Source organism: Sapajus apella, unplaced genomic scaffold (assembly GCF_009761245.1).
Source record: "Sapajus apella isolate SASKATOON/1434 unplaced genomic scaffold, GSC_monkey_1.0 scaffold25, whole genome shotgun sequence".
Classification (NCBI taxonomy): domain Eukaryota; kingdom Metazoa; phylum Chordata; class Mammalia; order Primates; family Cebidae; genus Sapajus; species Sapajus apella.
In genome coordinates, this window is record NW_022436965.1 from 13,760,909 (window position 1) to 13,779,492 (window position 18,584).

An 18,584-nucleotide genomic window follows, 5' to 3' on the forward strand; every position below is an offset into this window, starting at 1 on the left:
TGTGTGTGTGTGTGTGTGTGTGTGTGTGTGTGTGTGTGTGCGTGCGTGTGTGATGTGTATGGAATGTTAACATTCTGCTCATTTTCTCCACCCTACTTAATTCTTCATATTTCTGTCCCACCCAGAATCCCTCAGGAGACAGTTTATGAATCAGTTTGGCCTGGACTGACCCCATCACTAGAGAGCAAAAGCAAAACCACAACCAAAATATTCACTCAATGGACTGAAGAAAGGGTGAGACAGAGCCTGAGACACCAGAGGAACAGGACAAAGAAAGACCAGAAAGAGCAGCAGGGTGTGAAGTTATGGGTTGAATAAAGTCCTACTGGTTTATATATAACAATTAAGCTCTTACTCAGATTTTTAAAAATTTCCTCTGATTAATAGATAAATTCGCAGTCACTATAAAACAGAAAGTTTTACAATATGATGTTCTCTAGTTTGGGATTAAAGGTAACAGGGAAATTTACAAATTCAACAAGGGCTGAGTTTGGAGTGAGAGCATGCATGCCAGTTACCAGGCCCCTTGAAGCCTGCAGCCGGGATCTGGCCTGCACTCAGGTGTGTATGTGAGTGGCCAAGGCTTGGGGCAGAGGTTCAATCACTGTGAAGCCAAAAGAGACTATAACAAATTAGACTAAAGCTTACATTATCCTACAGTGGCAAGAGATTTGGGGATTCCAAGAATAAATTTTGAATGTATTTACTATAAACACTAATTATAAAGCCAGACGAAGTCTTAATGGAAAGAAAACAAATTTCTATTTCTGACAGATGCATGAGTGTACATAGATTAAAGTGTGTTCTTTCCTTGAGCAATCATAGATAGAACATGTGTATACACATGCATAGGTTTAGCTCGTATCACCTATGTATAGGCACAACATTATGACACAGAGTTTAACAATTAGGTAGATTACTTTTATAACTTTTTAAAAACTATGAATCCAGGATGCTTAATGAGTTTTAGCTTGCCTTAACTGCACATTTTCAGTTTGTTAACCAAGTCTTTCTTTCTCCTCCTAGGATAGAAGAAAATGAGTTTGAATCTTCCAGAGTTCCATGCTATGGTTCAAAAAAGATCAAGAGCCTAAAAATCTGGGTCATGTCTCCAGGATATGGCCTTGCCCTTCTCCTTCCAGACTAGTCTGACTTTATTTGTTCATCCTAATTTTTAAATTATGTTCAGATCTATCTTGCTGATTATTTTGTTTCTTTTTCCCCTCTTTCCCCTATTTTGTTTTCATGATCTACTGGAAGCCACTGTAGTACTTGGTCACTTCTTGAGTTGTCAGCAGGATGATATGAAGCAGAAAGAGAGTGTACTAATTAGGGGGAATAGTATACATCTTTTAATTTAATACACTTTCTATTTTGGTGTGTGTTTTCTTCTATATGCAAGGAAAACGCACTTTTTCCACTGGTCATTGAAAACCTGTACCTCTGACCTCGAACACCAATTCCAGTTTTCCTGGACTCTGTGCTGTTTTACTTGTTGTTGTTTAATTTGTTATGCTTTGTTTTGTTTTTAGCATAGGAACGAACCACAGATCAGAGACAATAGCCACTGATAAAAATGTAGCTGAGTATATTCCTTGTTAAAGAAGAAATTTCCCTCTTGCACCAGAAAGATAGTCCAAACAGCAACAGTATTTTTAAGAGGCATTAGCCTGGTAGAAATTATGGTGATGAGGATGGTAATGATAAAGATGATGATAATAATAAACAGCAGCAGTGTTGATGAACCGAAGCTTAATATGACCAAAAATTCAGCTCAGTTCTTTGCATCTATTATCTCATTCATTCCTTACAAAAACCTGTATGTACACCTGTTATTTCCATCCTGTCCATTAGAATACTGATGTCCAGTACAGATCAGTAACTTGCTCAAGGTCAAAAAGCTGATAAATAGCAGAGCTGAGATTCAAATTTAGATCTCAAAAATGCCAGAGCCTGTATAATTAACTGCTAAATGAGGAGATGAATCTTGGACTAAGAAAACCCTTCTTAGCCATTTGATTAAATTACCTTCTTTAGAAATGTTAGGGATGTGTTTAATTCTAAAACTTAATTCTAGAAATTCTAAAAAAGTTTTCCCAATATTTTATCTTCAAGGGAGAACTAGATCCAGTCTTCATGGATGTGAATGGGTAACAATGGACCAAAACCTATCAAGAAGGAAAGAGCAAAACCTTGACTGTTCATGCACACCAAACGTTCTCCAAGTATTACTCTAACAGTGCCCTAAGGATTGTCTGCTAAGTCCATGCCTGTGTAGCATTTGTGTTTTAATATATCACTGCTTTTTTCTGATGGTAATACATTTGTTATGTATCTACCACTTCTTGCAATGATGTTTTACCAAAGTGTTGGCTCTTTTTGTTGGTCCTGTTGCAATAGAAAATAAAACAGAAACTTTTAGAGCTAGAAATCACTCAATTATTTCCTTTTATCTTACAAATGTGGAAAAAGGCTTAGAGAAATGAAGTGATTTACTCAAACCAAAAGCTTTACTAGCCAATAGCACAATTCTTGGAGTAAGAATGGTTTTCATCCTAATTTTACCATTTATTGGCTAAGTGATCATGAAAAGGCTACTTAACCAAACTGAGTCTCAGTATCCTCTCCTGTAATAGGGGATAATAATAATATACTAAAATATTATAATTACTATATCAAATTATATACTATTATATAATAATATATTCTACTATGCTATTATTTTGTTTATGATAAAATATATTACTGTTATGAGAAATTATGGGGTGTTGTGTACAAAATACTTAGCATATATAGCACACAATGACAAATCATCACTATAGTCATCCTCATCAACCCAAAAGAACAGAGCCCAGGCTTTAAGCTTTTTTCTTTCTTTTTTTGTTTTTGAGATGGAGTCTCTCCCTGTTGCCCAGGCTGGAATGCAATGGCATGAGCTTGGCTCACTGCAACCTCTGCCTCCCAGGTTCAAGCAATTCTCCTGCCTCAGCCTCCAAGTAGCTGGGATTACAGGCACCAGCCACCAGCCACCATGCCCAGAAAATTGGCTTTAAGCTTTTTAACACTCTGCAGCACCAATTTTTCTATGTGTGTAGAAATGCGCCAAATATACACGCCCAGCTCCAGCCCATCTCAAACTCTCGCCCAATTTAGATCAGACACGGCTCCACTGAAGGCATTCACCAACCAAACATTTGTTAAACAATAAATAGTCACAATGTGAGGCATATTTATTTCAGCCTTGACATTCATTTGTGTTTACAGAACTTAAACAGATTTATGTACTTTGGAAAAGTTGATGCTGTGGGCAACCCTCAGAAAGGACGGATGTTTACAATTACCCTCAAGAAGATCTGAGACTACAGCACCTCACAGATGGCATCTTTATGAATGACTTATAGAAACAGAGACTGTCTAAGCTAAAGTTGGAAGGTTTGAATCATTTAGAAGTTAAATTAATTATGGGCTCTAATGATGTTAACCTAACCTTCACACACAAAGATAACACATAATGAGAAAAAGGCAGCCATGGAAGTGAAAGATAAGGGAGAACATAATATGGTCTTATTGATAAAATATAATTCGAACACGCTTACTTTAGCTTCCCAGGAAATCAGGTTAATGAAACAGCAAAGAAGTGATTAATCATGATATGTATGTGGAAGTAAATTGCATGGGAGAAAAAAGAAAGGGTCTTGAAAGAGAGTGTGTGTGTGTGTTATACAATGTGAGGAGTAAAGAACTCCTGAAACTACATGTTCTTTACAACCTCTTAGGAGTTAGAATTCTGCTTATATTTTCTCTCTTACACTCAAAAAAAAAAAAAGTCTCAAGGAGACATGCTAAAATCTACCACGCAAAATGCTGCTACAAAAATTTTAAAAAGAGAAAAATATTATCCTGGATCTTTCAGGAAAGTCAAAATTTCATATCTGATGTTATTCTAACAGGAAGAGAGGTTTGATTAGACCAGTGCTTCTTGACCTTAGCTGCACATTGTAGTGACTTGGGAAGTTTTGGAAAATGCTGATGTCTGGGCCCCACCCCCAGAGATTCTGATGTAATTGGTTTGGGGTGTGAACTGGACATTAGGATTTTTTAAAATCTCCCTGGGTGATTCTCATGAGCAGCCAAGTATTGAGAAGCATTGTTCTGGTAAGCTTGTAGAGAGGTAATCCTTTTTCTGTTACCATTAACTTGCATGGAATGGTATTAATCAGGCATAAATGTTGAATAAATAAAATTGAAACTGTCTTTGAAGAATGACCATTCTATGTTGTTGAAATAATTGCTAGAATATATATATATATATATATATATACACACACACACACACATATATATATATATACATTGAAATGAAACATTATATATACATAGTTTAGTTTTCATTCACTTTAATGCATTTGAAATAGAGACCTCTATCACCTCATAAGAAAAATGTCTTCTTTCCTTCACTATTTTTAGCATCAATTTTGACATCAAAATTCGATCACAGGTTTGCTTATAAATGCAATGCTTTCACCCATTCAGAAAGTACTGAATACCTGCCAGTAAATAACTAGTCATTGAGCACATGATGCTAAACAAAATATTCAGTCTATTAGCGAATATAGACGAGAAACCAGATCATTTGTAATCAGTGAGATAAATGATATCATTAGAGAAGTTTGGTGTGCAATGGCAGCCTATGAGAGGAGCCCTACAGTCTGGGGAGATCTGGTAGGCTTCCTGGACAACACCACATCCATGCTAAAAATAAGACAGTAGGAGTTAGACAAGCAAAAGGTCACTGTCAAGGAGAGCTCTGTGAAGACGGAATTCCACGTCCAAAGGCCCCGACTGCCATGGCTTCCATGAAGATATAAAAGAAGTTCAGTAGCATTTGAGCCTATGCTACAGAAGGGTGTGTAAGAGCTGAAGGGAAGTGGTCTCCCAGGAAGACAATAAGCAATGAGGCTGGAGAAGTAAGCAAGGCACAGCTAGGTTGTGCAGACATTGAAACTATCTTAATATTCAGCTTTTTCCCCCTAATAAAGCAGCAGGAAAGCTGGTCATTCATTTTTATGTGAGGAAATATGTAATTGGATTTGAGTTTTTTGAAGACGATTTTTGCTAAAAAATGGTGAATGTGTTGAAGGGAAAAAGACTGGAGACAGAAGATCAGTTCAGAGGTGGAAAATGGTAATAGTCTATTACAGAGATGCAGCAGCAGGGATGGAGAGAAATGAGCATATCTGAGTCAGTAAGATATGATACCCAGAGTTGATAAGCTGATTTGAGAGACGGTGAAGGACACTGAAGAGTCTCAGGTGATGTGCAGGCACCCGGTTCAACCAGCTTCATGCAACACAGAAAGATATGCATATTTGAAAGGAATTATGATAGGCTCCATTTTGCATACTTAAGAGTTTGAGATATAGATGGTATATCCAAGCAGCAATATCCATAGGCAGTTGGTCTTAAGTGCCTTATGGCCCTTAAGGGAAGATACTGTAGTGGCAGGTATGAAATTAGGAATCGCCAGCATGCAGATGGTAACTGAGGCTACAGAGTGAGTGAGCTTCGTGTCTGACAAGTTGGAAGAGAGATCTCAGATAAACATTAACTTTGACGAAATTGGCAGAGGAAAAAAAGCTAGAAAAAGGAAATCGAGGATAGGAAGAAGGAACATCAAGGAGCAAAACGGAAGAGAATCAGGGAAGAAGAGTTTCAAGAAGGAGGGTGTGACCAACAACATTGTAACAAAGATCCTGACTCCATTTCTGAGGTTGGACTGCCCAGGTTTTATTCATGTGTCTGTCTTTATTCCCAACCCAGAGACAGCATAGAGCATGCAGGGGATGAATATGCCATCCCTGGGTAGAATGAGACAATGCTGGAAGAGGGATCTCAGAGGAAGTCAAATCCTTTTGTCTTGAAACTATGGACTTGAGAAGAAACAGGAAAGGAATGTATTTGGCTGGCATTTTAGTAATTGTTTCCTTCTTTAAAGAAAAAAAAAAGAACAAAAGTAATACCTCGCGTAGCATATGTATTGAACTTCAAAGTGTGTAAAATGCTTTCATGACACTAGCCGACATTCAGCCTGAAAACAACATGTTGGATAGAAATAATTACTACTTCCAATATTATAGACGCAAAAACTAAGTTCCATCGATACTGAGTATTTTGCTCAGGGTTGTATAAACAAATTGCAAATATAACCTTCAATTTTTTTTTTTTTACTACACTGTACAGTAGCATAAAATTAGCATGTGACCATTTTCTCTGGATTGATTTCCCTTCTGCTTTTCTCAATCCCTTCTCTTTGTGCTTGCAAGTCCTAGAAAGAAGCTGAGGGCCCCATTTATACAATACTGGGCTTTTTCCACATGCAAGGAACAAGGCTGACATAGTTCACTGAGTAAACATGAGCCTCAAGTGGCAGTGATTTATGCCAGACTTGCAAACTTCTGATTACCAATCCACCACCTGCTATGTAAACAGGTGTAAACTAAGATTTAATCGGCTTACACAATGTGGCAGATAATTTAATCTTTCCTCAGCATGGTGATTTTGAATGTCAATGTTTAAGCACAAACTGATGCTGACACTGTGATGCAAGCATCCACTTTCTCAGTCAGAAAAGCTGTGTCCAAAAATGGCCCTCAAATGGCCCTCAAACCCAGAACTCCACCCAGAGTTCTGGGCACAGGCCTCATTTTTCCCAGCATAAAGCTAAGACATAGCCCAGAAAACTGGTGATGATCTTGCTGTCTTTAATTCTTCCTGGTCCTGAGACATTTCTCTGCCCCCCACCCGGTCATTTATTCTTCATGATACTTATTCTGCAGATATCTGAGGTGGCAGCTGATGTATGAAAAGGGAGGTAAGAAAAGAGAGAAAAAAAGCAAGAAAACAGCAGCCTTCAGGCTAATTGTAATAACATTTTTACTTGAGTATTACCTGGATACTCACTGCCTGTCAATGCGTGTCTATGCAAATTGCCTCTAGGTGCTATGAAAATCACATGCAAATGTGCTCTTGGTTGTCAAAAACTGTTTACTATACCTGCTAGAGCCCACTGAACTAGAAAGTGTAGCCTCCTGTGAATTTTTCATCAGTATTGTTTTTGTTCTAATCAGTCTGACCCCTTCCTCTGGTGGAGAGGGCAGGGTATAGGCTTGCTCTTCTCCTCCCACATATGAGCCTGGGCCTTTTCTAGAGTGGAATGCCCTGGGAGAGGCCATTGCTCTATTGGCCAAACACTAACATGGGTGGGAGATCAACTAGAGAAACGGTAAGTGTGAGCCAGATAGTCAGTTTCCTAGTTTGTTTTCTGTCCCCTTAGAACATCCTAGCTTACAAGCAAAGGCTGTATGCCCAGGCATCACTGGCAATACCATGGCTGGGATTTTGTTAGTTCAAAAACAAAATCTTAAAAGAATATGCATCGACAGGCTTTGAACTAAGTGCTAGGTAAGAAACAAATTTGGTTTTCTCCTGTACCTACATAATTTATGGTAGAGAAAGAATAGCTACTATTTCCTAAATGCCAGGAATTTATTTTTCTGAAAGATTTTTGTTCACTCAGAAAAAGTTTATTTTTCTGAAACCATTTATTGAGTAATTGGCACAAGTCAGGCACTGGGCTGGATATTGAGTTAACCTTGAGTTGGATATTGAGTTGAAGGCTGAATTATCCTTCAACTCAACACTGATGCAAGCATTATCCTAAACTTAAAAGGATAAAAAGGAGACCTGGAGGGAAAGAAGAAACCAAGACCCAAAGAGTTAAATGACTTTCCTGAGGTAACTCAGCTGATAAACGGGGGATGAGGATTTGAACCCCAAGATGACTCTCTTGGAAGCCCTTCCTCTTAAATTACATTATAAAGCTTTTGTTCTTTCAGATACCCATGACATTGGGAAAAAAGTGTTTCTGGCCATGGGTCTAGGAGTGCACATACATAAAAATCAGACAGGAGAAAGCGGGAAGATATAATAACAATATTAATAGTCAAATGAGTTGTTTCCTATTTTAAAAATAAATTTAATAAATTTTATGTTTTATTCAAATAATTCATTTACTTCCTATATCAGCCCTAACTGGTAAGTACGATTATCATCATCCCCTTTTTACAGAAAAGAACATTGAGGCAGAGAAAGGAATCTTCCCAATATCCACAGCTCCTAAGTGTCTGCACTGGGGACCAGGCCAGGCCTGCAACTGTAAATTGGACTGACAAGCATATGCCAGCACAGAGTTGGACTCAGGTGACATGTATAATGCTTGGGACACTGCTAACTCTTACTTTCAAGGAAAGCAATCATTAGGGCAGAAACTATTTTAAAAATTACGCATGTGAGACTGTGGGATCTTCTATGAGAGAGAATACGTTTGCAGAAAGCACAGCAGGTCACCTGCCTGTCATGACTGGAGAATATATCCCTGTAGGTAAAGGGAGATGATACAGAAAAACAAACATAACAAGCAGTGAGGTAGGTAGAACTGCAAAGACCAGGAACAATTCAACTTACTTCCTGACTTTACCGTCCGCACTCTCCACCACATAGTACCCTGGTTTGCACTCATATTTGCAGACGGTGCCTACGTCATGGTTGGGCTGGAGGCAGTGAGGCAGGAGCAAGTTGGCATTCGGAATAACAGGGGGAGCATCACACTCCAACTTGCAGTAGACTTCAGGGAGAGACCAGAGACCATCTTCAAGACATGTCAGCCATGGGCTCAGTCCTGAATCCAGGAAAGAGAAGCAGAGATGCTCAGAACAGAGACCCCAGAAAGATAATAATAGCAGATGAAATGAAAACCTCTCAACATACTGGTGTCTTTCAAAAGTCACATTATTCTTTCTTGAACAGCATCTCAAAAATCCCATGTCACATGTTTGTCCTGCATCTTTTTACTTATGGCGTATCCAGTGTGATGCTCTTATATAAAACAGAGGTCAGATAAATCTTTCTTGACCCAGATGAAAGAATGGCCACCAACTAAATCATTACTTCTTTTCCTACCTACAAACAATAAAAAGTATCATGGAAAGCATTAAAATAATAATAGATGACACTTTTATAGTGCTTATTATATGGTAGGCACTGTTCTAAGCATTTTACATGTATTAGCTTGTGTAAACTTCAAACCTCAAACAACCCTACGAAACAGATCCTATTATTATCCCCCATTATGCCGATGAGGAAATTGGGGATTGGTAACTTGCCCAAGGTAGTAAGGGGCAGAATCAGGGTTTGAACAGAGGTAGTTTGGATGCAGAGTTCTGTGTTTCAACACTACATCGTATGCCTCAGTACAATTCATGGTTTCTCCAAATGCAATTCATGAACTACTCACCACAGCATTATTATCTCACCCCAGACTCACTAAGCAAGAATCTCTTGGAGAAAGGTTCAGGAATCTGCAATTATAGCAAGCTTCCTGAGTCACTGTTAGGCACACCAATTCTAAGAAGCCATCAGTTAGAGCAGGCTACATCCCATCTTCATCTCTACCCAGCAGCACTAAAGCCAGGGACAAATTCACAAATTACTCTGAAGATGGTTGTAAATATTAAATTTTAAAATGTGTACAATAAAATGTAGCTTGATTATGAATATTATCAAGACAACCATTCTAGCAGGCTTGCCTCTGGGCTATACAATGTCAAATACAAATAGAGGAAAGTCTCAGATTCTTTCATTCATGAGAATCTGAGCCAGTGCATCCTTTCAAGTAGTTGGGGCCAAAGAATGGTGTTGCCCTTTGGGACTTTTCTGGACTTATCAGAAGATGTTAACCCAGTGGAGCAAATGGGAAAGGCGTCAGGGTAAAGAAAAGAACCCTAACATACCCTCAAGAGCGAGGGACTAAAGAGAACTTGCATACAGTTCCTGGTTGGCCAGACAATACCTTGCAGCTTGGCTGGTGGGAGACAAGAGATTGAGCAGCGTTTCAGAAAGCTGGTTCCCTCTAAGCAGGAGAAGTTTGCATGGTTCACCAAAGACGGGTCAGGAACACCGCAGTCCACGGGAAGGCAGCTCACATTCTGCTCCCAGTGCCCAGAAGAACATGTGAGCAGAACTTCCTTCTAGAAACAGAGAAATTGCTTCTGTCAAAGTCACATTTTTAAAAGGCTTATCAGAGTAGTTTCCAGGCTTTAGAAGAGTCTTGGTAATTATCTGTCCAAACTTTTAAAACAGGACAATTTTTTTGCCTTTCTCCCTCTTTAGGCCTCATTGTTTTAACATACATTCTTACAATACTCAGTATGATGCTGATAAAAGAAGCCTGCTAGTGTCAGAGAAACATTAAATGGCAAGCTGCTTTCCAGTTGCTTCTCCAGACCTATTCTCTTCCCTTTTCCACCCTGCTCTGGGCCAGGGAAACTGATCCCAGTGGGTTTCATGCCTCTGACTTGTGCTTGCATTCAGATTCAGGACCTGGTGCCAGGAGCCTGGAGAGGGAGAGGAGAAGAGGGGTGCCAGGGTGCTGATTCTCCCCACTTTCTTTCAAGGGTCACTGCAGGTTGGCTGTATCTTCTGGAAGCCTGCTCCACAGTTTCGGCTCCTTCTTCCTGTGATTCTGCACTCCTACAGTAAACCTTTCAGGCCTAGGGGTGATAACTGAGCCTCTTTACTGGGGACACTACACCATCTCCCTGTGATTTTCCCATATCCTGCCTGCACATTTATGAGTGGTCCCTTGATTAAATTCTCTCAAATTGCCCACTTTCGAGTATGTCATCTGTCTCCTGCTGGCACTCTTATTAATAAGCCAGCTGATAATGCTGCTGAAAACAATTAACTCCACTGAGAATAGTGCTGAGAGTTAATGCATACAAGGAATCTTCCAGACCTTGTGGTTAAATGTGAGAGACTCTAGCCATTTCCTACAGCCTGTCATTTCAGTAGGGTAGTCCTAGAGCACCCTGCTACTAATTCAATGAAGAGACATTTATTGAGCACCTAGAAGGGCCAGGCCCTGTCCTAAACAAGACACTCTCCAGGAGCTAAAAAAACTATCAGGCAAGCAAACCGCATGTTAAAACAATGGTTCAAAAACATGTGAAGGAAGGAGAATAGAAAGGAGAAAAGGAGGGAGGAAGGCAGAAAAGAAAGTAAAGAAGGAATATGTTAGAGCTACATTTTTGTTTGTTATGTCCTATCCCCTTCTGTAATGATTGGAAGGAATGCAATATAAAGACTGCAAACCATAAAACAGAAGTAGAAAACTGAAATCAAGAAGAAAAAACATAAATATGCAATAATAAAGCTATATTGTATCATGCACGCTCCTGTATGATGGTACAACAGCATTTTGGGAGCTGGAGGAGGAACTGCCACCCTTGGTCAGGGAGGAGAGCATGTAGGAGAAGTTTCAGAGGAGGTAATACAGGATTGGCCTTTGAAAAATGATCAGGACTTCCCAGCAGTACAGGGGGAGGTAGAAGAAGGCGTCTAGGGTAGGGCAATGTAACAAGCCAGTAACTGGAGACCTAGAAACTTATGGCTTGTTTGCAAAACATGCAGCCAACATTCTAGCTACTGGATTATCAAAGGTCTAAGACAGAGAGGGGAGTTTCTATGGCTGAGCCAGCCATCCTGCTAGGAAACCACAGTGGCACCAAAGCCAAAGGTAAAATGACTGCTGAAGGCACTTGTCACTCCAACGCCAACTCTTGGCTACCTGCTCCTCCCTGCCTCCCAGTGTTTCCCTATTGCTTGCCAGGAGGACCCAAGTCAAAGCCAGACACATTTTTCTGTTTAGTTTCAGTTCTTGTGTCGACAAAAAGCAAATATCCCCACTGTCTTGTGACAAGCAGGATTGTATAATTTCCTTCATGGGGCCAGCCTCAGGTGACAGCACGTTTGGTCAGCTGAACAGTGCTGTTGCTTACTGAGCCATGTGATTGTCAAAGGCGGCACTCCCACCCTCATTCAGTCCAGATGCTGCCCCTCACATGTGTAACCTAGCTTGCAAGTCTGGCTCTAACCACGACTAGCCACTATCACTTAAAGAATGCCTCTCGAGGCCAGGCGCGGTGGCTCACGCCTGTAATCCCAACACTTTAGGAGGCCGAGGGGGGCAGAACCAAGGTCAGGAGATTGAGACCATCCTGGCCAACACGGTGAAACCCCATCTCTACTTTTTGTATTTTTATACAAAAAGTTAGCCAGGCACGGTGGCATGTGCCCGTAGTCCTAGCTACTCAGGAGGCTGAGGCAGGAGAATCACTTGAACCTGGGACGCAGAGGTTGTAGTGAGCTGAGATCACGCCACTGCACTCTAGCCTGGGCGACAGAGCGAGAGGCTGTCAAAAAAAAAAAAAAAAAGAATGCCTCTCACACTTTTTGTATATTGCCTGATGCTTCTCCTGTCTCTGTTAGGTATTGTCCATTTTGTACTGAATTTGCTTCTAATTTTAATGAAGTACATATGTTGTCTTTTCTTCTCTCCCATTCTCCACCTATCATGAGTGGATTCAGTTCCTGCATTTTTTTCCATTCTTTTTATTTCTTTTCTGGAGTGGACATTCCTTTGAGCCGAGATGGGTGAAGAACAGGTAATAAAGGCTCTGCCTTCCTGACTAAAGCATCACAGACCAAGAAGTTGGTGCCTCAAGTTATATTAAAGTCATTTTTCTGTAGGCAGAACCTAAACCGGCTGAAGCCAAAGAGCATACGTATAAATCCTGACAGCTCTAAGCAAGTGAAATTCTCCCACAGGTTTCCAACCTGTTAAGCAATCAATTGGCACAAAAGTAAAAAAACAAATCAACTCTTGTAAATGACTGATGTCTAGCTAACAGTTGAGTGTCCACTCTTTCCTTATGAGACCACATCTTTCTGTTTTTTTTTTTTTTTTTTTTTTTCCTGGAGCACAATCATCTCATGCCTAGTTCATCCTTTTTCTATCTTATAATATGGTCATGTTTTCTAATGGTTGATTTTATGTTTACAATTTCTCTGTAGGGTACTGAAGACTCTCTAAAGGAAAGATGGAAAACAGAATTCGTAGTTGAGAATACATAACCATTCTGCTCCTAATACTGACAACAGTTAGAGTGCTATATACCTATCATTTCGCCAAAAGCATTTAAATTATTTCTAGTCATCATGATAACTCAATCAGATAAGTTCTCTGTTCTAATCATTTTTAAAATGTGAAAACAAGCTTAAAGAGATTAACTTCTTTCTTTTTAACCCAAAGTTACACATCTCACTATATATGTGTAACTTTCTTTTAACCCAAAGTTAACACATATATAGTGGAGCCAAAATTTAATTCTGATCTGTCTCCTGAGCCATCCTGTTAATCTACATATTCTACTACCTCCAAACCATCTTGAAATTCTGAAAATGGTACTGTAAAAATTTGAAATGGAGCTCGTAGAAATTTGGAAAATTTGGCCAGAGTTAGAATCATGATAGAATCTCTGCCTCGGTAACAGCTTTAATTCTTCTGGGGAGAAAATCAGGTTCTATCTCTCCAGTCTTTTTGTAAGGAGGGTTGTTGGAGGATGGACAATGTGAACCACAGACATGTTGATTACAACCAATCTTTCCTGAAACGCACATGTCTGAACCGTGGTGTTCTCATCTTAAAGGCAATGGAAGGAACATAATTTCTGATAGAAAGACAAACAAGGGAGAGGAACAGAATAAACATTCTCATTTATTGCCCACCTTAGGAAAAATTTACAACCCTGTACATACTTTTAGATACCTTGCATTTCTACTAAGCCATGCTTCCCTCTGCTTGTCAGAGCCCCCATGTTTTTCTTTCAAATGGTTTAAAAACACCTGCTCTTTCCTTGTGGAGCCAGAGTTAAGAGCATGAATACCTCCCCTTCCCAGGAAATTGGTCCTGGTGATCACCATATTTCAACTCACCTGCATGGGTCTGATGTACTGCCCACTGCTGGCCTGAAGAGTAAATCCCCTTTGACAAGTGATAGCACACTTCGTAAGACCTGGGCCTACAGAGGTACAGTTTACCACATCAGCGTGATCAAGCAGCAATGACGGACAGCTGTCCTGCCTCCCACAGGGCCGATGGACACAGCTGGGATGAAAGAAACAGAAGCATCTTAGGACCGGTTGAGAACCAATAGGCAGCAGCAATGACTTTGCACCTCCTTCTGGGAGGGCTTCTAAACCAGAGAGAACAATTTTTCTCCATAACCAATATTTAACTCATAGCCTTTTTTCTCTACTACCCAACACCATGCAACGTAAAAAATATCAGCTAGGTAGTAACAATTAGCTGAGTTTCTGTGGCTCTTTCTTCCAGGAGGATCAAATGTGATGAAATAAGGTAGAGAACACATTCTGAAAGTTCTGCATGAGATCATGGGATGACACTCAAAATATTTAACAACCAGTACTGCTGGGTCCCAGGCAATTAGAACAGATCCAGGACAAAGCTGAGGAGTGAATCTGGAGGCCCCTAGTTATGTCAGGCATCCATCTTTCAAATGTTTGATCATAACGTGACAGAGAAGGCCATGTCTGAAGGGACTAGATATCTGAGATAACAGAAGGCAACACCAATTTACCGATTGGGATGGAAATATTTTGACAATCGCAAAGCCATACCAGTACATACCACTAAATATCAGCACAGGCTGGGCAGAAATTGAACCAATTACTGGAAGAGGAAACTCACACATCTTGAATCCATGTCTCATGCCTAATCTTATGCTAGATGCTTCCACAGACATCCTCTCAGCAGAGAACTGCTGCTTGGATTGCTAGGGCCAATCTAGACTCAGCCTGGACCATAACAGCAGCAAGAATACGCTGGAGCAAAACACGTGTTACCTTCTTGCCATGGCAGAACCATAGAGGTTAACAATTAGGGCATTAGCCTCAGGCTCTCTGGAACCGTATCCTGGACCCATCATTTACTACCTGTGCGATTTGGAGTGAGTTATTCATTTCCAAGTGTTTCAGCTTCTTCCCCTACAAGATGGAGATAATTATGGCAACCTCACAGAGTTGCTATTCCTCTACTGCTTGACTGCAAAAGGCCTCACTGGTCTGTTTGCTGATAGTCACCCTACATTTTTGTTCTCCCATTTGTACCTTTGCTCAGTTTGTTGAGATTTCTAAAAGGCCTTCTGCTATGGCTGGGATATGGTTTGTCCCCACAAAAACTCATGTTGAAATTTGATTCCCAATGTGGCAGTATTGGTAGGTGGGGCCTAGTGGAAGGTGTTTAGGTCATGAGGGTGGATCCCTCATGAATGGCTTAGTGCTGTTCACGTGGCAGTTGTGACTGAATTAGTTCTCACTGAAATAGGTTAGTTCCCATGAGAGTGGGTTGTTTTAAAGTGAGGGTGCCTCTCAGGTTTTGCACATTTGCATGTGTTTGCTTCAGCCATGTATGACACAGCAAGAAAGCTGAGCAGACGCCAGCATTATGTTTCTTGCACTTTCCAGCCTATAGAACCATGAGCTAAGTGAATCTCTTTCCTTGATAAATTACCCAGTATCAGGCATTTGGTTATAGCAACACAAAATAAGCTAAGACACCTTTCTACTCAAAGAAGTCACTTCAGATATCCTCTTCCTTTGAACTTCCCAGTGAAATTAAAAAAATAACTCTCTTCTAGCATTTCTTTTTACCTTGTGTTATAGTTATGTATGCATTTTCTCATTCTTTAATTAATGAGAATTTATTAAATTCTCATTAATTAATTCTTTAATAGAGAATTTAGCATTTTATTCACAAAGTAATTAGTATCTGAGTGTCTCCTAAATGCTGAATGTCACAACTAGATTGTGGACATTTTGAAGAGGAAAACTGACTCTTATTCACTTTTTATTCAACATATGCCATGCTGTAGTCGACACAGTTAAAATTAGCTGAATTAAGATTGTTCATGTTTTAGACAGCAAAGTCAGTCCATGGCTATGAAAATGAGAAATTTGTTAAGTTTTATAATAGTAAATGAGGATCTGAAATACGAAAATATCATTAAACACTAATTCAACCATCTTGCTCCACTCATTCATTAATAAGCATGTACTAAGCACTTACTGTTGGGAAGCCCTCGATCTGAGTACCTTTGGTACTAGAACCGTGCTCTTAGGGAATACATAGTCTTGTATGGAAGACTAACAAGATATTTTCCTGCTCTTGATGTTGTTGTCCGTGGTGCTAATTATTAGCCCAAAAATACAACTACTATGAATCTTGTCATCAGTAGTGTGCTCTGTTTGCCCCTGAATTGTGTTAGTGGTCAACAACTTCATCAAACATCTAGGCAACAATATAAAAAAAGTAGAAAACAAAATGTCATCGAATATGCACATAATACCTTCAAATAATTGAGATTTGACTTTAAAAGCACTAGCCCAAAAAGGGTGGATTCTAACTAAACATGCTAAAGTTGCGGCTTATACCTTTGGGATTTAAATTATATGCCAGTGATACTCTCATTTCTTTTATCTACATTTATTAGGTAGGAATTGGAAGAATTGGAGGTGATTGGTGTGAAAAAAATGTTTTCACAAGTTTAAACCCTGGTTATTTCCTGTGATGATGAGGTATCCATTAGGGGGCCTGATGAAGGAAGAAATAAGTGAGTTGGGGGATGTTGAGTCAGCATGAACCCCTCAAATTCAATGCTTATATACAATGTAGGAAATAAATCTTTGTCTTCAAATATTTATTTAATCTATCTGACAAGGAAGATAAAATCTAACCATCCTTTATGGGATATGATCAAGATGCTTCATTAGTGATGCTAAAGAACTCCTAGTTCTCTAGATACCATGCAGCATGGATGTCCCAAACATAAACTCTTCTTCAGCATGTTGAGCAGGAAGTACTGGAAAACAGAGTCATTAATACTCTGGTTCACATCAGTTTATCGAAAAGAAATTAAGGTGAAAAGAGCAAGTGCTGTTTTTGAGTGACTTCCCCCAATTAATCCACGCCATCATTGAGGACAAATACGTGTTGAGACAAGACACAGAACAAATGCTCTGAAGGAGCCTTCCTCCATCAAAATGGGAACTACTACTGCTATGACTACCAGTGTGAGAAGCTTGTCCAGCAGGAGCAGCAAGGGAGGAAGAATGAGACAGGGGAGAATATGAGAGGGAAAAGTGGCAAGAAATAAGACCAATACCAAAAAGAAGGACCAAACCCAGACCTGTTTATGAAGTGAGAAATGGTTTTAGGGCAGCTGCTGCAAATTCTTTCACTAGCTTATATTTCCATTTGCTTCCTTTTTAAGGAATTTGTTTTATGAGGACGGAGTTTGTCAGGTCGTTAGCTTCTGATGGCATCTGGTACCAATTGTAGGCTTTTCTCCCTTGCACCCCAACCCCAAAACCCCTTTTGTGTTTCTCTTCCACTACAAACACTGCTCCTCTGAGTGAGGCTGTTGTGTTCTCCATTATCCCACACTCCTGATGCATTCTCCTTTCTACTTAATGATACGTAAGTAGTAAAAGTAATTCACATTAAAATTTTTTAAAAGCTTTCTTCTTATGGTCTTTGGACAAACCTTACTGAAAGTGGCAGAAGTGAAGCCTTACGATGCCCCAGAGAAGTGGGAAGTTAGGTATTTATCTTGGTTTGACATACAAGGAAACTAAAGCTGTTTGGAGACTGGCTGGAGGCCACACAGCAAGTCAGAGGAAAATCCTCAGGCTGGGTCTCAGAGCCCTCACTCTCAGGGCCAGCCTAGACCACCAGGCCATCTCCCACGGGACGAGGTTGTTTTCCTGTTGCTTTCTTCCCAATTCAGGAGCTAGCAGCAGAGGCCAGCGTAAGCCAAAAGGCTCCTCAGCAGAGTAGGCAAGGAAAAAACATAGTATATCTTAATAGTCCAATAGTTTTGAGCAGTTCTGTTTTAAATAACAGTAAATCAAAGTGATGATATTTATCCAGCTGCTGCTGTCTGCATGATGCCCTTCCCAGTGTGTGTCCTTTTTTGGCAGCACCAACTTGTCTTCCATCTGTGCTTCCAGCTCTTTCCCCACCACATTACAATGTGTTCTCAGGTAAGAAAATGATGGACCCAGTCAGATGTGATTCGCAGGTATTTCCATTTTAACAAGAGTCAGTGTTTTAAGCCAAAGGATTGAGTTTTTCACAAGGGAGGTTTGAATCGGGAGGTCTTTAGAAATCACACTGTGTAGATGGTCACCTACACATAACCCTAGCTTTGCTCTTTGCCTCTCTGCTCTGATAAACCCCTATTCTCTTTCTGCTGGTCTTCACTTCCAATGCCATTGTGTTACAAGGTTTTAAAAAAATACTTTTTATTGAGGATTTTTTGTTCAAAATGTATGTTAAGCCTTGGCTACTGTCCTCTTGTACAGAACCTGCCCATGGACACCCAGGTACAATCCTAGCAATGCCCTGCAATTACGGCATGTGTTTTTCCTTTGTTGTTGTATATGTGAGTGATGCCTGTATTTGTGAAGGCTCTGTTGGCATAATTCCTTAGGATTGGTCCTCTTATTCCATGAGGTAGGCTTTACCATAGCTGTGCGTTAGACTCACTTAGGAAGCTTTTAAAAAATATACTCCTTATTTATCCCCTGAAAATTTTGATTCTGTAGGC

At 40.0% G+C, this 18,584-nt stretch overlaps 1 protein-coding gene and 1 long non-coding RNA gene across 4 annotated transcripts in view; one reads left to right on the forward strand and one right to left on the reverse strand.

Moving 5' to 3' along the window:
- PAPPA2 (pappalysin 2) overlaps positions 1-18,584 on the reverse strand; it is a 280,840-nt gene that overhangs the window by 69,439 nt on the left and 192,817 nt on the right. For both annotated transcript variants that reach the window (XM_032291320.1, XM_032291319.1), the window contains 3 exons: positions 13,891-14,062; positions 9,908-10,085; positions 8,524-8,737 (listed from right to left, as the gene is read on the reverse strand). In XM_032291320.1, the coding sequence (XP_032147211.1) occupies positions 8,524-8,737; positions 9,908-10,085; positions 13,891-14,062 (564 nt within the window). The remainder of the gene's footprint in view (positions 1-8,523; positions 8,738-9,907; positions 10,086-13,890; positions 14,063-18,584) is intronic.
- LOC116560107 lies at positions 33-2,341 on the forward strand. Of its 2 annotated transcripts, none has more exons than XR_004272789.1 (3): positions 33-295; positions 1,027-1,102; positions 2,116-2,341. It is a non-coding gene; the product is annotated as an uncharacterized LOC116560107 (long non-coding RNA). The 2 variants fall into 2 exon arrangements; XR_004272790.1 differs by having other exon boundaries at positions 33-234.